The sequence below is a fragment of the Planococcus citri genome, chromosome 3 (genome assembly GCF_950023065.1).
Source record: "Planococcus citri chromosome 3, ihPlaCitr1.1, whole genome shotgun sequence".
Taxonomy (NCBI): domain Eukaryota; kingdom Metazoa; phylum Arthropoda; class Insecta; order Hemiptera; family Pseudococcidae; genus Planococcus; species Planococcus citri.
In genome coordinates this window covers 18,834,480-18,860,527 of record NC_088679.1, presented here as the reverse complement: position 1 = coordinate 18,860,527, position 26,048 = coordinate 18,834,480, and the positions used below count along the sequence as shown (strand labels likewise).

Here is a 26,048-nt window from a genome sequence, read left to right as displayed (position 1 = left end):
AAACAGGCCACTGTTTCAGAAGGAGGTAAGGAGCACATAAGTTGACAATGCTGAGACGAGCTTAGTGAATTGCTGCGAGAAAAATTAAAACTGTCTCAGTTAGTTTTGCTTTCTAATCTTTATCTCTACTTCTATTTTCTCATATTTTGTTATGTGTTTCGTTTATAAACAAAGTTAAAATGATTGGTATTAATGATAGTATTTTACAATATTTTCTAATTTGTTTATTTTTAATTTTTCTCAATCCAAACTGCAGAGGTAAGTTTCATGACATTGTGGTTTTATATACTCGTAAGTACTCATGTTTCATCAATTTTTCTTTTCAGTCTTGTGCGGTGAAGCAAAAGAGCTAAGAAAACATAAGGTGTAAGTAATCACTCGTAAATTATATTTACACATTTCTGAACATATCAACTGATACGAGTACATATTTTTGTAAAAGAAGCATGGTATCGCAAACCAACGTAAAAATTTTTGAACCGGGTGAAAGTGGATTGACAGAGAAGCTCAAAATACATCACCACACCAAAATGAGACCGAAAAAGTTGAAATTTAGTATGGACAGATACTTACACCATAATTTCGACTCCTCTCCTCAGCAAATCGATTAGAAAATATTTTCGAACCCTTTTGAGCAAATCTGGCTAAAACTTGGCCCTACAGAGTCCTAGTAATGGTTTTAAACCTTTTTGGAGCCTCCAGCGGATTTTCGCATTATCCAGTTTTTGAAAAAAAATAAAGAAAGAAAGAAACGCTGAAAGTATAGGGTGAAAATAAAATTCAGCAGCTCTAAACCCGGATTTACCATCTTGGTACCATATTCGATCAATTTGGGCCATATTTTCAAAATCTTTTACATTTTCGAAATTTTATTAAAAATGTGACATTTTTTTAATACTTTGAAATTCTGCGAAATTTAAAGCAAAAAAGTAAGACTTTGCAATGGCTAAAAATCTAACATTTTTGGTAGTAAGTAAGACTTTTGGACCGTAACTTTTAAAAAAAAAGTAAAACTTTTGGGAATTTATGCCAAAAACACGAATGTTTGGCAATTATCTGCAAAAAAATTATACTTATTCGCAATTTTTTGTTGAAAAAGGAGAGACTTTTTTGGATTTTTTGGTTCAAAAATGAAACTTCATTAGGCATTTTTTTAAGCAAAATAGCGGGATTTTTAGGCAATTTTAAAAACAAATTACCACTATTCAGAATTTTTGGCGAAAAAATGACGATTTTTACCATAAAACGAGAACTATTTGAAATTTTTGACAAGATGTGAGGTTTTTTGATATTTTTGACAGAAACATATAAGTAGACTTTGAAAATGTTATCCAAAGGAAGAGCATTGTAACCATGACGATGGAAATACAATATATTCAGTTGAAAAATAATTTTAAAATGTGCATACTATCACAAATTATTCACTCATATTGTATCATTTGCATTTTTTCCTTTGAGATGCACGAAAAAAATCAAATTTTTGATTTTTTAAAAAGATATCTTTAGCAACCAAAATTTGTAGAAAAAGTACCTAGACAAAAAGTTTCTTTTAGCAACTTGATTACTTAACCCTTAAACACCCAAGCAAATCCTGAGATGTTATGAAAAAATGCTTTCAATTTTCTGAATAAGATCATCACAAGTATCACTTTTACTCACAGTTCACCCCCCGGTCATTTGAAGCCACCTCGCTAATGATAGACTTATTTATTTGATTATTGTCAAAAATCGATGAAGCAAAAAACCTGATTGGGTCAATCTTGGAACTGAATGATATAGTTTCATTAGATGCAATGAATGAGTGAAAGCATAATTCCAAAGAACACCTCACCCCTTTTTGGAGGGCAAACATTGATAAAAGTTGGGATAAAATACAGGGACCCATGCTCCATTTTCGGATGAACATATTGATGGTTGAGCTTTCACAAAATGAAATCAAGAAAGGTGTGTGCAGGGTGGACCAGAGCGTTTTTTTACAAATTTGATACGCTTGTCTCGATAAAAACCCGAAAAAACAGAGCATGGATACGCAGAGTACATGATATGGAAATATTCTCAAGTAGGCTTCAAATGACAGAAACAAGAATTGAAAGGAACACAAATGCTCTTAATGGCACATAAGTTCAGAAAATCTACAATGCACCCATCAAATCTGTTTATCACACCGTGGATATTCATTCTGGATATTTGTCACCAAATAGTTACATCCCACAAAGGTTAGCAGTACGATTGTTTTTCTGCAGAAATATCGAAATAGGTTTATCTACCACTTTGAAAAGCTTTACACAGTCAAATTGCAGCACTCCCTGGCATTTCATAATGTCCAAGCATTCATGAAGAGGTCACTATCCTTCCTCGATCATAGATAATGTAGTTCTACATCATGAAAATTGCACACACCCAGAAGCCGTTGTTTACAATCATGAGATTGCGTCTAGCTTATGACTACTGGATTAAGGGGATTCAGATTCAGTAAAAAGCTTTCAACTGCTGTTCAACCACAACTCTGAACTTTTGAAAGTTTTGAGAAATTCCTGCTGAAGTCAATATTCTTTCTTGATATTTGTCAACAAATAGTTAAGTACATCCTGCAAAGGTTAGTGGTACAATTGTTTTTCTGCAGAAGTATCAAAATAGGCTTATCTACCACATTGAAAAGCTTTACACTGTCAAATTGCAGCTGTCTCTGGCATTTCATAATGTTGAAGCATTCATGAAGACATCGCTATCCTTCCTTGATCATACATAGTGTAGTTCAACATCATGAAATATCATGATTGGAAACAACACTTCTGCTCATTATGAAATGCCAGGGAGTGCTGCAATTTGACTGTGTAAAGCTTTTCAAAGTGGTAGATAAACCTATTTCGATATTTCTGCAGAAAAACAATCGTACTGCTAACCTTTGTGGGATGTAACTATTTGGTGACAAATATCGAGAAAGAATATCCACGGTGTGATAAACCGATTTGATGGGTGGATTGTAGATTTTCTGAACTTATGTGCCATTAAGAGCATTTGTGTTCCTTTCAATTCTTGTTTCTGTCATTTCAAGCCTGCTTGGGAATATTTCCGTATTATGTACTCTGCGTATTCATGCTCTGTTTTTTCGGGTTTTTATCGAGACAAGCGTATCAAATTTGTAAAAAAACGCTCTGGTCCACCCTGCACACACCTTTCTTGATTTCATTTTGTGAAAGCTCAACCATCAATATGTTCTAAAGCCCGGAACGATGTCATTAGTGATGTAGTTATAACAGCTATCTCATCGTTTAAAAGCGATACCCGTTAGTAATCGGTATCTCCAAATAAAACCCAAACCTGTTAGTTGTTACAATCACTTTTCATAAAACGATTATTTCAGTATCGTTTATGCATCGGCACAGAAATCCTTATCTGTTGCATGAATATATGAATGGTTGCGCACGTGTGTGAGTGTGTGTGAGTCAGTATTCAAAAGCGTTAGCGATAACGATACCAAAAGCGATACTAACGACATCGCTTTAAATAAACTTGTTAGAAAGCGATGTGAATAATTCGCTGATAAGAAAAACCTGTTACTAACAGTATCGTTAACAGTTTTGAAGCGATGTCGTTGTAATGACTAACAACATCGTTCCGGGCTTTAATATGTTCATCCAAAAATGGAGCATGGGTCCCTGTATTCTATACCGACTTTTATCACTGTTTGTCCCCCAAAAAGGGGTGAGGTGTTCTTTGGAAGTATGCTTTCACTCATTCATTACATCTAATGAAACTATACCTATCATTCAGTTCCAAGATTGACCCAATCGGGTTTTTGGCTTCCTCGATTTTTGACAATAATCGAATAAATAAGTCTATCATTATCGAGGTGGCTTCAAAGGGCTGGGGGGTGAACTGTGAGTAAAAGTGATACTTGTGATCATCTTATTCAGAAAATTGAAAGCATTTTTTCATAATATCTCAGGATTTGCTTGGGTGTTTAAGGGTTAAACAGTAACTCGGTACGAGCCAAGAAAGCACGTTGGGTAAATGCATGAACAAAAAAACCATAATTTTTTCAAAAATGTTCTCTTTTCGAGCGCTCATATTTCCCCTTTAGGAGCACCACAGGAGCTGAAATTTTCAACGTTTGACTTTCAAGTCAAAATGAAGGTTTCCCTTGAATTTGGTCGAAGTCCTCCTACAGTTTTTTTTCTGGACCCGCCGCGCCATCAGTCAAGTATAATGTACCTATTATAAATCTTGTGATTTTATTGCAGCAAATTTTGTGACGTGCCCACCACATTACCCCACACAAATATCACATACCAATGTACCAAATACATCAAGAATCAATCAAAATCTTGTGTTTATAATGAAACAGTTTTCGAATCAACGGCCATTAAAATCTCCTGCGATGATGGTTATTCTACAGATGCAACGGTATCAGTTTGCAATGGCAATGAATGGGTTCCCCCTATAACAGGATGCAGAAGTAAGCATACGCCATTGAGCTTCTTACAATAAGATTCTTTATTCATAACACTCTACAACCATCATCTTTGCAATGTAGAAATGTGTAAAAAACTGAATCCTGTAAACGTTCACTTGGAATGCTTTCGTGAAAATGTTTCCATCCCTTGTGATGAAAAATATCTAGTTTCTGGAGTGACAGTGCGTCCAACATGCGACCATCTTAACTCGTCAGGATTTGTGTTTTACCCTGGTCATCAAGAAATACACTGCCAAGAAGATGGTAACTGGGATAACGATTTGCTTTCCTGTGTTCGAGGTAACCTGTGTCAGCTGCTAATGCGCATGTATGTATGTACATAATGAGATGAAAACACTTTCACGTTAATTTCACCCGTACACAGGTTGTGGGCGATTACAAAAAAACTCGAGCGATTCAGAAACTCGAGGCATGCCGTGGGACGTCACCATTTTCCCATTTAAGGGAAAAAATGCATGCTTAGGCACTATCATAAGTCCCAGAGTAATTTTAACCAGTAAGTTGAAGCCTCGTATGTTACAAGGGAAGCCCCCACATGATAATCTCCGATTTGAATGATGGAAAGAGGACCTCAAAAAACACCCATCCCTCAATTTTCAGCTGCTCAAGTTGATTTTTCGATTTTTGGCGAGCGTTTGAAGTTTTGTGTGTTCAATTCAGAAAACAGGAAAAAATTACAAATAGGTATCCATCTTTCCCACGTATCAAATTCCGGAGCTCAAGTTTTGGCCAAAGGCAGTCTTCCACATACCTGATTGACTCATACCACCATTAGTGGGATCCGACCTCCCGGTCAGAAAACAGGATTTTTTACTGTTTTTTCTCTTTATTTTTCGGTGAAATCGAAAAATGACCGTTTCACCCCACCACATGAACTTGAGCAGCTGAAATTTTGGCCGAAAGATCTATGCTTGATACCTAATCGACTAATGCTACCGTCAGCAGGATCTGGAATTATCATCAGAAATAAAAAATTTTCACACAACATGAGAAAAAGCAATAAAAAATTCTGTTTTCTGAACGGACGGCCGGATCCGGCCAATGATGGTATGAATCTATTTGGTATGTAGCACAGACTTTTTAACCAAAATTTGAGCTCCTGAAGTGCATTACAAAAGCTGATTTTACGGATTTTTCAAATTTTCCAAAAGCATTATGGTATGTAATACGTAAGTATAAACCACGACAGATGGGTAGAAAATTCGATTTCTGATGATAATTCCAGATCCGACCGACGCTAGTTTTAGTCGATTAGGTATCAAGCATAGACCCTTCGGCCAAAAGTTCAGCTGCTCAAGTTGATGTGGTGGGGAGAAAAGGTCATTTATCGGATTCACCGAAAATATGAAAAACAGTAAAAAATCCTGTTTTCTGCTCGGAAGGCCGGATCCGGCCAATGATGGTATGGGTCGATTAGGTATCTAGTACAGACCGTTTGACCAAAATTTGAGCACTTTAAATGCATTAGGTGAGCTGGTTTAACAGGTTTTTCAATTTTTTCAATGACATGTACATATAAAGAACCAGTTGGGCAAAAAATATGATTTCTGATGATAATTCCTGATCCGGCCGACGGTAGTATTAGTCGATTAGGTATCAAGCATAAACCCTTCGGCCAAAATTTCAGCAGCTCAAGTTCATGTGGGGTATCTGGAAGACTGCCTTTGGCCAAAACTTGAGCTCCGGAATTTGATTTATGTGAGAAAGATGGATACCTATTTGTAATTTTTTCCCGTTTTCTGAGTTGAACAAACATAACTTCAAACGCTCGCCAAAAATCGAAAAATCAACTCGAGCAACTGAAAATTGGGCGATGGGGGTTTTTTGAGGTCCTCTTTCCAACAGTCCAAGTTTCATTCAAATCGGAGATTATCATGTGGAGGTTTCCTAGATCTTTCAAAGAAATTATAATTTTTGGTGGAAACATGTATGTACTACATCAACCTTCAGTTTAACTGATCTCTTTTATTTGACTCAAGATGGAATTTTCTGTACCCTTTGTACATATAAATACTAAGATTTGTATGTAATATTATCTTTGTGTGTTGTTGAAGTGATTAATATGCGCAGTGTTATTGTTTTTCACATTAAGCTGAATATTGCGTGCGCAACATGATTTCTGGTTATGAAGATTATAATTCTATGAGCCGTCCCTCGGATCCCGACAATTTCATGGTAGGAGTTTTCAGAGATGCTCCACATTATGAAAAAAATTCATCGTGGTGGGACCGTCTGAAGTATTATGCATACAAACTGGACCCTCTTAAGGAACTCTCACGCTATACATTCTTAGAGGTAAGATACCGTATTGTACACCCTTTTTGATCGAATTTTTTAAGGTAATAAATGGGCAAGAAGGAAAAGGAGGTTTGAATACCTTATAATTTTTGATTGTTCAACATGTCAAAATACAACGTGTAAGAATGAGTATAGAATAACTAGATACTTATTGTCAACTGTTGCATTTCAGTAGGTATTGTGATGACACATGTAGGCAAAATATACGTAAAGTTAAAATCTGTTAAAAAAACGTAATATCGGCTGGCGCCACACAGCCTCACAGCTATAAAAATATGACACGTGTCGAACGTTGGTAAACCACTGACCACCCTTCCGAGTTGCTAATGTGCAACAAACGGTTCGTAATTGCAGTATTGCACATTAGGAACCGTAAGCAATTTAAGTCAAAATGTCTAAGCAATTTAAGTCAAAATGTCTTTTAGCCAACCCTTTACATGATGATTTTTCCCTACAAATACTCTGGTGAGTCCAGGGTTTGGTATGATTCGGTTTTCTATCTTGTAGACGAAAGTCTTAAGTTTAGCTTCGGTTTAAGCTTATTGTTTCTGTATATACTTGTGTTAAATTCGTGAAATAAAGTGAAAGTATTAATTATTCAGTTTGTCGACTATTTAATTGAAAAGGTCCATAAGACCCATTACAATTTGGCGCCCAACGAAAAAAGAGCTTTGAAAGCTTTCGCGAATCAATTGAATTTTCGTGATTTTAAATTAAAAATCGTTTTTCTCAAAACGTAATTGAATACTTGAATTTTTTCGGCAAATTATTTGAATTTTCGTGATTTTTAGTAAAGTTTCAATTGAATTTTTCTTCTCATATCTACCGAATTTGAATTCGTGAATTTTTTTTTCCTGTCATAAACGTAATTGAATACTGGAATTTTTTTTTAAATCAAAGTTGTGAATTTTTTATCGGAGATTTTTTTGGTGAATCTCAACGAATTTTTACGAATTTTAACGAATTTTTGTGAAGTTTCTTGTGTCCGAATCTGTAAAATCAAAAAACGTGAATTTTTTTAATCAAATTTCAACAAATTTTCGCGAATTCCAACGAATTTTTGTGAAGTTGTTTGTGTCCGAATCTGTAAAATTAAAAAAAACGTGAATTTTTTCATCGGAGATTTTTTTGTGAATTTCAACAAATTTTCCCGAATTTCAACGAATTTTCCCGAATTTCAACGAATTTTCCTGAAGTTTTTCGTGTCCGAATCTGTGAAGAAGTTCTTCTTGAAGGTCAACAGACGATTACTTCCTGGAAAGTGGTTTTCAAGTCAATTTTTCAATTCAATTTTCAAGGTAATTTCTCATCCTATATTATATTTTCATTTTATCTTCTCAGAATAATTGATTTTTTTTTTTGTGCTTTTTTGTGCTTTTTTTTTCCAATTTAAAAATATGTGTGCTTATTTCATATAATGAACGCTATTATTAAGTTTTTTAGAAATCTTTTTTCAAAATCAAACAAAAACAAAAACGCTCCTTCAAAATTAATTTTTGAAAATTCAGATACTGAACTGTACTTTTACGAATACAAGAGAAATCATAACACAAAACCGAACAAAATACCAAAAAAGACAACTAAAACTATTGACGTTGAATTACAGATAACAAAAAGACAAACTTTACCAAAAACTGAAAATTCTGACGACATTTATTGGTATCAGCCAAATTTGCAATTCAGATTTGATGAAACAGATCTAAATTGAATTTTTTCTGTTTCTCTCCTTTATTTTTCATGAGTGGTGGCAATTCCACAATTTTCAACCCCGAATCAGAAAAATCACCAAATAGTGCTCCATCCTCTGAAGAAAACATATTAAATACGTCCGAATCCGACTCTGACAAATCAAAATTTGAATCCCCTGAATCGAAAGAAAATTCCCCAACCCAAGAACAAAACCAAGAAAAATCTACTCCAACTAGTCCATTATCAGTTCCCCAATCCATCAGTTGGATCTATTGTCTATCAGTAGCAGAAGCAGAATATTTGATAAAAAAATTAAATTTGACTTTTCCAAAAAAATTGACTCTAGATTCTTTTCGAAATTGTATTAAAACATTTATTGGTGAATCTGAAAAAAACAATAAGACAGCTAGGTATATTCACGCTAGTCTTGTAAAAAGACAAAACAGTTGTTATACTAGTAAAAGAGTTCAAACCGAAAATATGACAACGCAAAAAGAAAAAATTTATGATCCCGAAAAATTTTCTGGTCTCAATAATGACCTATATAAATTTATTGACAGCTTTGAATTATGCTCCAAAGCAAATAATTGGAGCGACGAGCATCAAGCTAAAGTACTTCCAATGTACCTTTCGGAATTGGCATTGGAAGTCTTTAGAAATATTCCCAATCAAAAAACAAAATATTCCGAATTAAAAACACAATTTTTAGAGGCCTTCAATGAAAAAGCTCAGAAAGAAGCTAATGAAAATATCTTAATGACCAGATTTCAAAATGATAATGAAAAATTACTACAATATTTTACTGACATTTTGAATCTCTGTAATAGTGTCAACCCTATTATGGAAGAATCAGTAAAATGTAAACACATTTTAAAAGGTTTAAAAAATGACATTCATAAAGCAATTTCTCTTTTGGATAACTCAACTGTCGAAAAAATTAGGGCAAACTTACAAAAGTACGAATGCACGGAAAATCTTTTAAATTATAGGAAAAATCAGGATAAGGAATCAAGGCTTAAAAAAGTAGAAAATGAGCTATTTTTGCTCAAAAATTCGAATGTCGACAGTTTATGTGATTCAATAAATAACCTCGATATAAAACATGAAAATAATTATGCTACGATAGCCAAGTTTACTCCTCAACAGAATCCAACCCCCCCAAATAGGTTCCCCTTTCGCCCAGTACCCTTTTATCCTCAACGTTTTCGACCTCAACCATTTCGTCCCTTCTTTTTTGGACCACAACCTTTTCAACGTCAACCTTATCGTCCCCCACCACCTCCTCCTCGCCCATTTATGTTTCCACCTCCCCCATTTCCTCGCATCAATTTTCAAAGAAGTCAAATTGGATTTCATCCATTTAGACAAATATCTCCTGGTCCAAATCAACCTTTTCGTTTTGGGTCATATGGACCTAGACCTTATCAAAACCCAAATCAATCATATCAACTAAATCAACCACAATCAAGACCACAACGAAGAGATTTTTGTAGCCTATGCAAAAAAGTAGGCCATATCCGAGAAAAATGCAGATTAAATGACAAAAAAAAACGCCAATAATTTTTGGTCAAGATACCTCATCACAAATTTTATATTTTTTCTTGAACGAATTTCAAAAAACTGATTTCATTTTTAATCTAAATAGATATTCCGATTTAAAATATTTCAGTGATGAGGAAATATCTTCTTTTGACTCAAATTTTTCAAAAACCAAAACGAACTGTATTCAAAAAAATCCATTTACAATAAAAAATTTTGAAATCAAAATTATTTTCAATAATAAAATATATACAGCTATAATTGATACAGGTAGTAATGTATCACTGATGTCAAATAAAATTTTAAAAGACTTCAAAAATTTATCTCCTTCTGATCTAGAAGTCTCAACAGCAGATAGTTCTTCCCTACCTATTATAGGTAAAATGAATATTTCAGTTCAAATTGAAAATATAAAATTTTCTCTTACAGTATACGTTGCTGAAAATTTGAATGCAGATTTTATTTTAGGTATCAGTTTTTTCATTGAAAATTCAGCCATAATTAACTTCAGTAAAAATACGTTTTCGTTAGGAAATTATCCAAATAAATTGATTTTGCCAATGGATCATAAATGGCTCTCGTTGATAAATAAACAAACACCCGTCATGTTGTTGCATAATAAACTTATCGCTACTGCAGATATCGCGATTGCTGGGAAACAAACTCGTACATTTACAATAACAATAACCCCAACACAACTGACTCGAGGTATTTTTATGCACACTAACATTTTTGTCAACAGAACAGGCACAAAGCTTGTAAACTATGAAATGTACGATAATACGTTGACAATGAACTTGAGAAATTTTACTCATTCTCTACAAACTATCCGAAGAAATCAAAATATTGGCACATTTACGCAAACTTTACCTGAAAATAATGTCAATGACATAGTTCAAATTAACCAAATTGATACAAATAATATGTCTAGATTATTCGATTCTGAAAAAAATGAATTACAAATTTCTCCAGATTTAAATAATGATCAGAGACAGGCTGTCCTCTCCCTTTTAAAAAATTATTTGCACTTATTTTCGACTGACCCAACCAACATTGAAAGAGCAAATATCCCAGAATATGTCCTACAGGTCAAAGACAATACACCTGTTGTGTCAAGGGGATATAAATTATCTCCAATTGAAAGGCGCGAAATTAATAGGCAGATAAAATTAATGCTCAAAAATGGCATTCTAGAGAGATCAACTTCACATTATTGTTCCCCTGCTTTTTTATTACGAAAACCAGATGGCTCATATCGTTTCCTTTGTAATTTTCAAAAAATTAATCAAAAATTGTATCCAGACCATAATTCAGTCCCTCGAATCGAAAATATTATCATGGCCTTGGAAGGATCAAAATATTTTTGTCTACTTGACTGTAATGCAGGTTTCCATCAGATACCACTTGCTAAAAACAGCAGATATTTAACAGCAATAATTGTAGATAATCAATTATATCAATTTACTCGTTTACCTCAAGGTTTAATGCTTTCACCTGCAGCTTTTAGTAAAGCTATAAATTCTGAATTTCATGACCTCTTATATGAAATATTAGTTGCATACATGGATGACTTGTGTGTTTTTGGCAGTTCTTTTCAAATAGCTTTAAAAAATTTAAAAGAAACTTTAAATAGACTAGATCGTTTAAAATTGAGATTAAAAACATCAAAATGCAAATTTTTCTTCAAAGAAGTGAACCTTTTAGGTCATAAAATTAATGGAACTTTGATCCAACCAATTGAAAAAAATATTGAAAGTATCCGAAAAATTAAACAACCAACCACAGTCACTGAATTGAGACAATTTTTAGGAATGTGTTCTCATTATCGAAAATTTATTAGAAATTTTTCAAGTATTACAAGCTGCCTATCTGATCTTACTAAAGGCAACCCAGCTAAAAAAGATAAAATTATTTGGAAAGAGGAACATGAAAAAGCATTTCAATTTCTCAAAAAAGCTCTAATTAATGATCCAATTTTAGCAATTTATAATGAATCTAGAGAAACGATAGTAGAAACAGACGCTTCAAATATAGCCATTGGAGGGGTCATCTCTCAAAAAAATGAACTTGATGGAAAAATCCATCCTATTGCCTATTTCAGCAGAAAACTTCAACCACGACAGAAAAAATTGTGCACTTATGACCTGGAATTAACAGCTTTAGTTGAAACAATTTTGTACTTTCGAGAATATTTATTTGGTAAACATTTTTTCGTTTTTACTGATCATGCCCTCCTGATTCATTATAGAAAAATGAAGGAACCAAATTCTCGTATGGCGAGACTAATTTTAAAACTTTCAGAATTTGATTTTGAAATAAAACACAAACCTGGTAAAAATAATGTTGTCCCAGATTTTTTAAGCAGAATTGAAATTAACACAATTTCAACCAACCAAAATTTTGTGGCTGAGCAAATGAAAGACAATTTTTGTAAAAATTTAATTTCTTTATTGAAAAATGAAACAATTGAAATTCCATCATCTGAATTGAATAAATTCAAAAAAATTAGTCGTAGATATATCTTAAGTCCTGAAGGAATTCTCCAACTTAAACATCCCAAACAAAATCTTATCATAATACCATCCCATTTAATTAACGAAATAATTGCCTCATATCATGACAAAGCTATAGGCGGAGGACATTTTGGAATTCGAAAAACTATTGAAAAATTGCAAAATAAATTTCACTGGCAAAATTTAACCAAAGATGTTGAAAAATTTATAAAATCATGTCATGAATGCCAGCTAAGAAAATTGAAACCAGGACCAAAACCTGGACTTTTAAAACCAATCAAAGTGTTAGAATGTGATTTATTAAGCCATATTGAAATTGATTTTGTTGGTCCCCTTCCCACAAGTGAAGGAAAATCTTACATTTTAGTGGGAACGTGTAAGTCCACAAAAATGGCTTTCGCTAAACCAACAGGATCAGCAAACGCTTCGGCAGTTATTGACTTTATTTATGACCTAATTTGTCAATTTGGATGTCCACTTAAAATCACCTGTGACAATGGTAAACATTTTCATAATAAAGAATTTATGGAATTTTGCTCCAAAATTGGAATAAAATTAATTTTTAGTTCCACTTATTCCCCAACTACTCAAGGAGCAGTTGAAAAATTGAACCATTCGTTATGTAAAACCCTAGCATACTATGTAAACAATGAAAAATCAAATTGGTCAAAACTGGTCAAATTTATTGTTTTTACATACAATATCACGCCTATATCAAATTTTCATAAATTATCTCCATACTTCCTAGTGTATGGGAGACATCCCAATTTACCCATAGATAATAAATTATCCATTAATTCATCATCTATGAAAGGAAGACTGGAAGAAATTGAACAATTGGATAAAATTAGGAAAAAGGTACCATCTTTAATTGAGCAAAATCAGCTGATTAATAAGAAAAATTATGACAAAAAGCATAAGGAATTGATTTTCAAGGTAGGCGAAACAGCACTTTTACAAAATCCTATTAAAGGAAAATTCATTCCTACTTATCTAGGACCAGTTAAAATTCTACATAAATTTTCTCCATTAAATTATGAAGTTGAGTATGAAACTAAGAAAAAAATAAAACGTGAGATTGTACATGTCAGACGATTAGAAAAATATCAAAAACGAAAATAGGGGAAATATTGAGAATTCTCAAAAATTTCGTGATCAATCTGTGCAGTTTTCCACTGGGCCCAGGAAGACGTTTCCTTAAAAAAGAAACACAGTATAGGTATCACATTTTTCCAAACATCCAATCAAAACTGAGCAGAATGAAAATTTACAAAAAAAAATATATCTGACCAATAATGCGATTTTTTATTAAATTTCTGACCAATAATTCGTCACTGACGAATGTAATTATTTTTCTATGGCGATAATCACTTCTATTTTCAACACTGACCACTTCAGAAATTTCTTAGCAGAGATAAACATACATAACTTGACAAAAAAATTACGTAAAATATTCCAACAGCAAGCTTGAGAAAAAAATCTTGCTTTGATTTTATAGTACTGTTAAGTGCTACGTGATTTTAACCAATATAACCTCGCAGCTATCCTTATCTCTCGCTCTTTCTCTCTCTTCACTGTTTACTAACCTTCAGTGAACATATGCACGTGTTTTTCTATTTTTAACTTCACCCACTAACCAACTAACACCAAGGTGTAACAATATGAACGATTCGTCAATATTTTACTCTCCTCTCTTTCTATCCTTCAGATGATTCCTTACAATGAACCTGAACCGTTAAGTCAAGCCACCAAAGCTCAAATAATGAGACTGGTCAATCATTACGTACATAGAGAAAAACAGACCATTATTTTCTACGATGACCATGATACATGGGATCTTGCGCACCCAGACGTTGCAGGGTACCATGTACCCTTCTTTAATGTGACCTGGGATGAAATTGACGATGTTCAAAGGACAATGAACAAACTTTTCTATTATTTAGGCATTGAAGCCTATGTATTTTTCATAACTGTGCCAAATAAAATTTTCGTTTTCGATGTAATAATTTCAAACGAACGAATTCTGCCCGAATTATTATTGAAACCTGGGCAATGAAACCAAAATGAAATATGAAAAATCCATTTTTTTTTGCTATGTTACTTTTTCAATTTTTTTATGCTAGTTTTTTTTATTTTATCAAGCATGTACATAGGTAGCTTTTAATTATAAGTAGGGCAACCCAAAATATGCTCTCATTCGAGGTAAAGTACCTATTGAATAGGTATTATAATCGATTTTTCTTTGGAATGAAATATTTCCAAAATATTCATATACCCTACTCGAAAATTTCAATACAAATGGGTATCATTTTCACTCGTTTTGATGAGCACATAATAAAAATGACTATGTCTTTGGGTTCTGTTTCATAATTTACCCATATTACTCTCAAAACAGAACAGAATTTTTGAATTAAAATTCTTATTCAACAAAATTGAGTCATTATCAATAATTTTAAATTTGTCATTTCATCAATCAGCAAAGCATAATCGTCAAAAAACGACTGTGAACATGACATTTGCGATCTTCCGATCCTGAAACTGCTCAAAATATTCAATAAATTGTGAAATATGACGATTTTCAGTAGAAAATATTCAGAAATCATTAAATTGAGCTCATTACAATAAAACCTTCAAAAAAACAAATATATTGGGTTGTCCCAATGAATAGCAAACAGTAGTTTTTCTTATTGTATAATTTATTCTATAAAAATACGTATAAAAAACAAAAAAAAAACAATTAGTTTAAATACATACATATCTAATAACTGTACAAAAATTAATATTTTTCTTTTTTTTTACAGGTTAATTAAAATTACTTTTTACAATTTTTTTTTCTCACTCTTTCTTCGGACTTGCTTGATATCAACTTAAACGTTTGAACGGTGCCTCTGAAAATTACAAAAACAAATACCTCAATAAAAATAAAACAAAACAAAAAATCGTGATTGAAAAAAATAAATAAATCAAATAAACAAATAAAAGAACCTTTTTTTGGAAAAAACAAATGACAAAAAAAAAAAAAAAAACCATAAAAACTTCGAAAACAAAATTCTAAATTTAAAAAAAAAAAAAAAAAAAAAAAAAAAAAAGGAAAATAAATACCAATGGTGACGTTTCCAGTGATCTCGTAGGTAACCATAAGTAACATTCATCATAGGATGGCCCAAATCTAATGATATTTCTTTTGAGATCCACATAGTTTTGATAAGTAAAGGGAAATAATATCTTAAACTGCGGATGGACCTGAATTACATTAATATTCACCATACCTCCTTCGAACCGAACTTTTATTGTTTCCATTAAGTCCTTCTGAAAATACAAAAAAAAAAAAAAAAAATGTTACAAAAAAGTGTCAAAAATATGATTTTTTTTAGACAAAAAAATGATGAAATTTTTTTTTCCCAACTTACATGAATAGACCAAAAGTGGCTATTATAAAACCAGCACCGTGTAGACATACATGGGCTGTTAAAGCCCAATTCGTAATCAACACACATGGCCCTAGGGTCATTATGTGTTAAGAATCCCTTCGTAACACCATCAGCTTTCAAGTATGAATGTCGTAGTGGAAATCTGAATTGATCAACAGTTCTATTTGACCTAGGAACCTGAAAATTTTGAAATAAAAATTAATAAATAAAGCTAATCAAAACACAAAAAAATACGTAAATTTTGATTTTTTGCCAAACTTTAAGGAAATAATTTGAATTTTGAACTTGAAATTTTCAACAAAAAAAAAGTTTAAAAATAATAATAGGAAGTATTCTAATTCGAAAATTTGAATTACTTTTTGAAAATTCTATTAATTATTTGTACCTCAACAAAATGATGTCCAGTTGCCTGTGGTTCAGCAATCTGAGGCTCTGGTACTAAATTTATGCTAGATGGTCCCGCCTGGGGCTCCATCTGCGGCTCCATCTGGGGCTCCACGGTGGAATTTTTTGGCATTTCCAATTCGAGGATCATAGCATTTAAACTTGTCTACAAACAAAACCAAAAAAAAAAAAGTAAAGGTATCAAAACTCAAAAATCAAAAAAAAAAAATGTGAATTATTCTTTAAAAATTTTTTTTTTAAATCAACAAAAAACATACCTCATTTGGTTGTTCAGCATTTGTCATCTCCTGGATGAAGTCTACAGGCTGAAATTCCTCACTTTCAAAATCTATTTCATTCAAACCTAAAAATTGAGAAATTCCATAATTATTTATTTAACACGAAAACCCTTAAAATTATAATCAAAATTTATTCCCCCCTACAATTTTTTGAAAAAAAATACACCAATTTAATGATAAAAATAGAATCAAAAATTCACTTACCAGCAAGAAAGTCATTGTTCTGAGAATCCATTGTAACTCAAATTAATTAAAAAGGAATAAAATAAGAAAATAAAATAAAAAAAATATATCAACTTTTCACAAAAATTTTACACACAAAACTGATAAAAATCAAGATTTTTTTTCTGGTTCACAATACACCTTTGAACACCTCAAACAAGCAAGCATAAGAAGTATGTACTGTACATTGACAAACCTCCAGATATGGAAACAAATCTTATCTTTTAGCAAAATTCCATATCTTTTCTACCTTCTCCAGTTATCCAGTTACATTGTTTTGGAAAAACCTCACGCACCATAATACATACAAGGTGTAGGCAAATACTTTGTTATCTTTCTCTGGCATAGCATGGAAACACAACATCTTGGTAAAATTACTTATACATGGTAGAACAAATTAATTAATTCAATTTTTTTTCAGATGGTACAAATTTTTGAAATCTCAAATATTGCAAAAAAAAGTGTGACAGCATTCGTTGACATTTTTATACATGACAGAAACACATTTCCAATTGTATATTGCGGAAGTAGATTCCGCTGGGATGAGTCGAAAGTAACCATAGCGCCTATTGGCCCAATTCGGATTTCAGTGAATGATCCGATCGAAACCGTCATCAAATTAATTAAAAAGATGCTGTCAATTCTAGACTACAATGTATACGTTTATTACGATGAATTGCCATACGCTTTAAATATGTATGACATAATAATTTCTAGAACAGAGATCAACATAAACGATTTGAGAGCTGATTAATTTTTTTTTGATATCTCCAAATTTTTTTTTTCAAGTCTTTGAAATATTAATTTTTTTTCAATTTTTTGTATGTAAGTATTTTTAACCCCCCCCCCCACATATGACTTAATGATATTTTGAAAATCTCCCCCTCAGGATGCTGACCTTTTTGTAAATACCCCCCCCCCCCCACATTTTTGTTCTTTCCAATTATTTTTATTTTCTTTCCAAACTTTTGTTTTTGAATTTTTTTTGCTGCTTAAAAACTTTTTAATATTCTTTACTTAACAATTTTTTTTTCTGTCTTTTCTTTCAATTTCCAGAATGTTGACATTTTTGGTATTCTACTCTCTTTTCAAAATTTCTTCTACTGAAAACCTATTCACTGAAATTATTCCTGGATCCTTTATATCTGAAATTGAAAATATAGTTGTCTATGAAAAATCCATTCCCTATAAATTTATCTTAAATTATACTTTTCCGAATAGTAATCCTACTAATTCTTCCTATGAATATCCTCCCAATACCAATTGTGAAATGAAAGATGAATGCACCTATACTCATGATTTCTACAAAGCACTGACAAGATTGGATTCCTTCATTGATAATCAACTTCAACAAACTCGTTTTGATGCAAAAATATTAAATGAACATTCAAGAAGAAAAAGATCATTTCTACTAGGAAAACTTTATGGTAATTTCCTAGAATTTTGTTGTGATGTAGTCACTAAAGATGATCTCTACCCATTATTTGTCAACCAGCAAGAATTAACAGCCAATTATAAAAATTTAAAAGAAGCCTTAATTGAAACACATGCAGATATTTTCAATATTTCCACAGAACTTAAATCATTCTCTAAACTAATTCATGCAAATATTGAAATGATAACTCAAACAATAGACACACTCTCTACCACTTTGGAAAAATTTGCAGACCTTTTTGCAGCAGATAGATCCACATATCCAGTACTAATATCAATTCTAGAGAAAACATTCTATAATTCGTTTTTCTCATCCATTATTGAACATTGTAAAGAGCACAAGCTTCCATCTTCAATTATCTCTCCAGAAAGCTTGAAATATTACATTGAAGTTTTGAAAACCAATATTGAAAAATTTAATTACACCATAGCCATACCTACTTCAGAAATTTTGGAATACTATACCAGAAGTATCACACATTGTCAAATTTCAGAACAGCAGATTTTATTAGAAATTCGAGTGCCTTTGAAAAAAATTAATTCAGACTGGAAATTATTCAAATATACTCCAATCTACTTCAGAAATAAAGAAGAGCTCTGTATTCTGAACACTGAGCAAATGCTAATTGCTTTTGATTCTGGAAAACAAATTATCAGAGAAATTACAGGAACAGCATTAAAAAAATGTGATCTTTCAAGACAGTTATGTTTTTTGGACTATTTTGATTCCACCTATGAATCACCAGAATGTGCAAAATCATTAATCCTTGGAAAACAACTTCAAGAATTAAATACAGTGTGCAATTTTAAATGCGAGCACATGCATTCAAAAACAATAATTAGAAAAATTCAAGAAAATATTTACATCATTTCCAATCCTCAAAAATTTCTTTTCCTTCACAACTCTTCAAAATCAGATACTATTCCTTTAGAGATAAATTATAATCAATCTGGTGCAATAAAAATTCAACTCCCTTGTGATTTTGAATTACTTTTAAAAACTGATGAGGAAACCCAAATTCTGATCCCACAAGGATTTCCTTGCATAAAAACTTCTGAAAATACCTTACATCTAAACAGACTACTTCCCTTGCAATGGACTAAATTAGATAATAGCAAAATAGATTTTCACCCCTTTAGTCCCTTAAAATTTAAAAATATTACAAAAATTTTTAATGAAAATTGGAAGGAACAAACCCCCTCTTTTAATATTAAAGAAAACCCCCAAATATTCGAAAACAAATTAAGAGATATAATTTTAAATGATATTCAGACTCCCTTGTATGGAGGACATACTATTAGCAGTATTATTTTTACAATATGGTTAATTGTTTTAAGTGTATTAATTTTAAAAAAATATTGTTAAAATAATTTTACTTATCTTTTTAGAAAAAATTTTATGTATAAATAACAAAAAAAAAAGAGAAAAAATGCATGAAACAAAAAAAAATGAAAAAAAAAAAGAAAGAAAAAAAAGAGAATTGAAAAAAAAAGAAAACAAATGAAAAAAAGAAAAAAAAAGAAAAAAAAATGAAAAAAAGAAAAAAAAGAGTATAAGTAGATTAATAAATATATGAAATTTGATTTAAGATTGAATTGAGTGTCTCTAGTCATTATTTTAAGTATTTTCATGTGTATTTTTTTTGTACTCATTTTTTTTAAAAAAAAAATCTCTACTCATAATACCTCATATTTACATTACATTGATATTTTTTATAATTAGATTTTTTGTAATTAGATATTTTATATTTAGATTTTTCATGTTTAGATTTCTTATAATTCGATTTATTATAATTTGATTTTTTATAATACCATTTTTCATAATACCATTTTTTTATAATAACATTTTCTATGTATAATTATATTTTTATACTAACCAACAAAAAAAAAAATTTTTTTTTAATGTATACCTCTATTACTTGTATATTATAAATTTAGAAAAGAAAAAGCAAACAGACTCTGGACTCATAATCAAGTATCTTGTCCCCTTTTTAATTTTTTTTTGGGAAAATATATTTATTTATTAATTTTTTTTGGGTAAAAGACAAAATTGAAAAAAATGATAATAAACCGAATGGAAACTTTCTAAAATTGAAAATTAACCCCCCCCCTTGTCCCCTTTCACAATCTATTCCATAGTCAAATTTTTTTTTCAAGTGTGGCAAATTTTGGGAAATTAAATTTCTTTTTGAATTTTGGGAAAAGTGTGGTCACTTTTTTGGGAGAAAGGAAATATTGTGATGACACATGTAGGCAAAATATACGTAAAGTTAAAATCTGTTAAAAAAACGTAATATCGGCTGGCGCCACACAGCCTCACAGCTATAAAAATATGACACGTGTCGAACGTTGGTAAACCACTGACCACCCTTCCGAGTTGCTAATGTGCAACAAACGGTTCGTAATTGCAGTATTGCACATTAGGAACCGTAAGCAATTTAAGTCAAAATGTCTAAGCAATTTAAGTCAAAATGTCTTTTAGCCAACCCTTTACATGATGATTTTTCCCTACAAATACTCTGGTGAGTCCAGGGTTTGGTATGATTCGGTTTTCTATCTTGTAGACGAAAGTCTTAAGTTTAGCTTCGGTTTAAGCTTATTGTTTCTGTATATACTTGTGTTAAATTCGTGAAATAAAGTGAAAGTATTAATTATTCAGTTTGTCGACTATTTAATTGAAAAGGTCCATAAGACCCATTACAGTATGTAATTTTTTTAAATTCTCTCCGTGGACATTATTTAAGATCAATTTATCTATACTCGTAATGATCGCAGAGTGATTTCCAAATGTTTGAACAAATTGTTTCATCTCCTGAAGTATTGGGCTAGGTTGTGGTCGAAACGTATTTGTAGTCTTTACATAAAATATTCAATACCTCGTAGATAGGCAATTTAGGTACTTGTCACCTTTTACAATACAAAACTTTAATGAGAATAAATTCTAAAATTAATACATGAGCGTGAGACGCGTTTCGGTCTGCTCGGAGACCATTTTCAATCACGAATGAGGTTACATAACATATAGAAGATAAATAGGGAAGATGCGTCGTATGGAACAAGTAGAGGGGAGATCAACAAGTGTACAAGAGTCAAAAAAATGCGTCATAAATTTAATATACAGGTAGGGGGTGATTTAGAATAGGTAGAAGTGAATCGATTGCACTGTTAGGCGAAACATCGTTGACCATATTGAACTGTGTGGATTTCTCGTGACGTTTTATTTCTATGAGCTCAAGGGTATTGAGGCGATGACCTTTTTCCGCAATATGTAGAATTTGTATTCCTGATTCAGGTAAAAAGTTGTAGCCCGAATTTATGAGATGATCAGCAAAATTACTTTTTCCCCGATGGTTATTTTTCCAAGCTGCTAGATGCCAGACAAACCATCTCGACTTTCAGTTTGAGGTCGAGTTTTGATCGAGTAGAAATCGGCAAATATTTTTGATCATTTTTTTGACGATTTTGAGAATCGACAAAAAATATAAAAATAATCTACTGATAATTTTCAACAATTTTTTTAAAAATGTTAGATTGATGGAAACTTGAAACCAAATCATCCTTTATTGTAGTACTTCATGATGAAAATTCAAATCGATTTCAGGTCGATTTCTTGCTGAGGACCTAAACTTGACTACAAATGTTTGTTGATTTTTTTTTCTCTATAGGCATCAATTATGCAAACAAAAGTTTAAGTCAATTATAGGACGATTTTTACCAAGTCATAAAAATGATGTGAAAATCGATTAAAAATAATTGTTCTAAATTTGTGATATCATAATCGATGCCTTTTTAAAAATTTCAATGCTGGATCGATTTTTCACCAATTTTTAACGGGGAATATATATTGGCACGACAGAAAAAGTGATTCGAACGACAGGACATTCGAACGACAAAATAAGGCATTCTAATGACAATTTTCAACAATTTTCAACGACAGTCCAGCATGACAACTTAGGTAGTACGAACGACAATATTATTTGATACAAATGACGAAAGAAATGTAATCCACATCCAAATAAATTATTCCGCGTCAAAAAAAGAAATGCACGGAAAAATAAATTATTCCCCGCCAAAAAAAATTATTGCCCGGAAAAATAAATTATTCCACCAGAAAATTTTTCCAGAGAAATAACTCATTTTGTGACTAAAAAATTTCGAGAAAATAAACCAACAGAACACGTTTGTGAAACTTACCTTACCAACACTTGATAGGTAATTGAATAGATTTTACGAATGGTTGTATCTACACTTATGAATCTGAATCAGCTGTATGCAAGCATACGTTAGGTAGGTATGCTCATTCGTCTGAAGCTCGTTGAAGTGCCTGCTGAAGCAAAATCAATTCCTTTGGGACAGAAGCGGAAGAGAGGAAGACCCTCAAAAGCCAAAAAAGCACTACTTGTACAATCATACGTACTAGATATATGAACTGTTTTTTTTTCAATTGCTGTCGTGCATTTTATCAATTTTTGTATGTGCAATTTTTATTTTTTATGTCGTTCATTATTTTATTTCTTTGCCGTGCACGATCTGTCGTTAAATGTATTTTATAGACGTGCATTAAATTATTCTGTCGGGCAATACCTTATATCGTCGTTGAAATTAATTTACTGTCGTTCAATACTTTTTTTGTCGTGAAATAATTCTTTTCCCGTGCAATGCCTTTTTCTGTCGTTAAAATGCCCTTTTTTCGTCGTTAAAACGCCTTTTTCTGTCGTGCTGATAAATCACACCCATTTTTAACTCTAGTGAAAATATGTACAATAAAGGATGATTTGGAATCAAGTTTCCATCAATCTTACATTTTTTTAAAAATTGTTGAAAACTATCAGTCGATTATTTTTAAGCTATATTTTTTGTCGATTCTCAAAATTGTCAAAAAAATGATCAAAAATATTTGCCGATTTCTACTCGATCAAAACTCGACCTCAAACTGAAAGTCGAGATGGTTTGTCTGGCATCTAGCAGCTTGGAAAAATAACCATCTGGGAAAAAGTAATTTTGCTGATCATCTTATGAATTCGGGCCACAACTTTTTACCTGAATCAGGAATACGAATTCTACATATTGCGGAAAAAGGTCATCTCCTCAATACCCTTGAGCTCATAGAAATAAAACGTCACGAGAAATCCACAGAGTTCAATATGGTCAACGATGTTTCGCCTAACAGTGCAATCGATTCACTTCTACCTATTCTAAATCACCCCCTACCTGTATATTAAATTTACGACGCAATTTTTTGACTCTTGTACACTTGTTGATCTCCCCTCTACTTGTTCCATACGACGCATCTTCCCTATTTATCTTCTACATGTTATGTAACCTCATTCGTGATTGAAAATGGTCTCCGAGCAGACTAAAACGCGTCTCACACTCATGTATTAATTTTAGAATTTATTCTCATTAACGTTTTGTATTGTAAAAGGTGTTTTTTAATAATTAAAATGTGCGAAAAAGGTGAAAACTACACGCGAATTACTTGTAAACCTACTTACTATTTTATAATGTTTCAGATTAAAGAATTTCGCTATTTCAAGCATGGAAATCAAGACAAATCCTTTTTTCATGATGCATCAATAGTAATCCTTGAAGAAGAAATCAGTTTCAACTCGCACGTTCACCCAGCGTGTGTTCAGTGGGAAACCCCCAAGAGACTAAATATTACTACTGGGATAGCAAAGGTAAAGTTCTTTGTAAGATTTCATATTTTACAACTTACGTTTATTGTTATTGAATCGAAAAATTAGTCAAGGCAACTGAAATTTTGGTTGTAGGGGTTTCAAACAATGTTTTTTTTGAAATGATAATGTACGTAAAATGGAGGGGGGTGGCTAGTGGATTGAGCATTGATAGAAAACAGCAAAACATCACCATAGTGATAGTTGGACATTTCCAATTCGAATTTAAATTGAATTTTAGCATCAGATGAATATTTAAGAAGACCAAGCCTCTCATGTGAACGACTTTTATTAAATATAACTTGAAGCTGAGAAATTTAACTCCACTGAAATCAAAATTTGCTACCTTTAGGTAACTGATTTAGGGCTAGGATTTTTATGCGCTAAAAAAACAGTTTTAAGCGCTTATAAAAAGCAGTTAAAATGGCCAAAAAAAGCAAAATTATGCGCCAAAAAATCTAAAAAAGCGAAAAGCTGATTGCAAAAATCCTATTGAATTTCCTATCAAGTTTAAACTGAATTATTTAAATCAAAAAAATATAAAAAATCATTTATTTTAGATTTAATTTTTGAACAAAAACATAATGTACCTACAAGTGACAGATTACAAGATTTAGGTAAATAAAAACTAACTGATTAAAAATTCAAATGTTCGTTTGCAAAATCAGAGATCAAAATGTTTTTATTTTTTTTCCCAACTAAAATAGTTTGAAAGTGATTTTTTTTGACAAAACAACGAAAATTTGAGTTTTTAGAACGATTTTTTGTCGTTTTTCTTCGAAATATGCGCTAAAGTACTTGAAAAAGCGCTTAAAAAGCGGTTATCGGCCATTTTTTGCTGAAAATAAGCAGTTTTAAGCGTTTATGGTCTAAAAAAGCAAAATTATGCGCGAAAAAATTTTGCTATTCGGCTTAAAAATGCATGAATCGCAAAAGAAACATTGTTATGCGGTATCTGCTGCAGCGCATTCAGACAAGCATTTGCATAAAAATCCTAGCCCTACAGTGATTATCGACGTAGGTAAGTGTTGAAAAAAATGTTGCAACAAATTGTTATCTTAAAAATGTTATTACAATTACCAACATGGTAAATGTTGATGTTTCAGAAAATATGGTAAAATGGCCATCAGTTTGCCAGAATACTTTTGAAAATAATGACTGCTATCAATTTCAATTTCAGGTACATCACAGTACAAACGAAAAAGGACACGGCTTCGAAGATCATTCCTTCTGGAGCCATGACGCATGCCAAAAAAATCCTAATTACCCTCACATAGTGTACAACTTTGTATGTGACCTGTATACTTTTTATAAGGCTAACAGAGTCCTGAATGATACTAAACTTTCAAGAGTAAGCAATCAAACTGCTCTTCACGAAGGGAAATTGTTTTGCATAGAGCAGAAGCAAGACGAGCTGAATGTGGTTGTACATGGAAGCGGGGTTATGATTAAGAATGACGATCGCTATTTTATTAGAGGAATTGCAGGAGAGGTGCTCCACATAGACCAATCAAACAGTGATGCTCTTGATGCTAATTTCAAACACTTCATGAATGAAATTCGTTACATTGCAAACATTTCATATGATGATCTTTCAAAAAATATTTCTGATGCAATAAGTAATGGATCACCTGATACTGGATTTGTTGACAAATCGGTCTTCTTATTCAATAATAACTTTCCAAGTCTTCTACAAAATCATCTTAAATCAGCTGGAACTGAGTTGACGTATCGCAAAGAAAAGTTAGTTAGCGTTACAGATGTAGCTGACTATGTAGATTGGATCAAACATGTTGTAGCTGAAGTTGACCCATATTATAACCCTAGCACATAAGTAGAGCGAATGTTTTTTAAAACTTGTTTAGATATTTTACCAAGCACCATTTCTTCAATTTGTTTCTTTGTAAAATATGGCTCCGGTGAATGTGAAAAAGTACACCTATTGTTATCAAAAATATCTGTAGATATTCGCCTTTAAATCCATTAAAATTTTGAATATCTGTTGTTGTGATTCATTTTTGAGTGAAATTAGCAAATATGCAACTATACGTACTTTGTAGCAAAGTTGAGCAACCCCCGTTCAT

General features: G+C 31.9%; 2 protein-coding genes and 1 long non-coding RNA gene across 3 annotated transcripts; 2 read left to right on the top strand and 1 right to left on the bottom strand.

The window, feature by feature from the left end:
- The first annotated feature begins 7 nt into the window (after nucleotides 1-7).
- Nucleotides 8-25,964, top strand: LOC135838379 (uncharacterized). Its single transcript, XM_065353984.1, has 8 exons — nucleotides 8-258; nucleotides 327-366; nucleotides 4,245-4,459; nucleotides 4,538-4,756; nucleotides 4,842-4,973; nucleotides 6,570-6,772; nucleotides 23,800-23,967; nucleotides 25,145-25,964. Exons 1-8 carry the CDS (start codon nucleotides 180-182, stop codon nucleotides 25,796-25,798), a joined length of 1,710 nt encoding a protein of 569 aa, XP_065210056.1. The 5' UTR covers nucleotides 8-179; the 3' UTR covers nucleotides 25,799-25,964.
- Nucleotides 7,614-15,615, top strand: LOC135838381 (uncharacterized). The gene is made up of 2 exons (XR_010557396.1): nucleotides 7,614-8,073; nucleotides 14,225-15,615. It is a non-coding gene; the product is annotated as an uncharacterized LOC135838381 (long non-coding RNA).
- On the bottom strand, nucleotides 15,195-17,021 carry LOC135838380 (uncharacterized). Its single transcript, XM_065353985.1, has 5 exons — nucleotides 16,610-17,021; nucleotides 16,333-16,497; nucleotides 15,927-16,124; nucleotides 15,619-15,825; nucleotides 15,195-15,404 (listed from the first exon to the last, which is right to left on the bottom strand). The coding sequence occupies exons 1-5, from the start codon at nucleotides 16,634-16,636 to the stop codon at nucleotides 15,384-15,386; spliced, it is 618 nt and encodes a 205-aa protein (XP_065210057.1). The 5' UTR covers nucleotides 16,637-17,021; the 3' UTR covers nucleotides 15,195-15,383.
- Nucleotides 25,965-26,048: the final 84 nt, after the last annotated feature.

What these genes read in the sequence shown, in the direction of transcription:
- LOC135838380 (XM_065353985.1), bottom strand. Translation starts at nt 16,636, where the DNA reads ATGACAAATGCTGAACAACCAAATGAG. An exon ending in ATGCTGAACAACCAAATGAG is followed by an intron (nt 16,498 to 16,609) that starts GTATGTTTTTTG and finishes TTTTGTTTGTAG; the next exon opens with ACAAGTTTAAATGCTATGAT. An exon ending in GCCACTTTTGGTCTATTCAT is followed by an intron (nt 15,826 to 15,926) that starts GTAAGTTGGGAA and finishes TTGTATTTTCAG; the next exon opens with AAGGACTTAATGGAAACAAT.
- LOC135838379 (XM_065353984.1), top strand. Translation starts at nt 180, where the DNA reads ATGATTGGTATTAATGATAGTATTTTACAATATTTTCTAATTTGTTTA. An exon ending in TCTCAATCCAAACTGCAGAG is followed by an intron (nt 259 to 326) that starts GTAAGTTTCATG and finishes TTTTCTTTTCAG; the next exon opens with TCTTGTGCGGTGAAGCAAAA. An exon ending in CACGCTATACATTCTTAGAG is followed by an intron (nt 6,773 to 23,799) that starts GTAAGATACCGT and finishes ATAATGTTTCAG; the next exon opens with ATTAAAGAATTTCGCTATTT.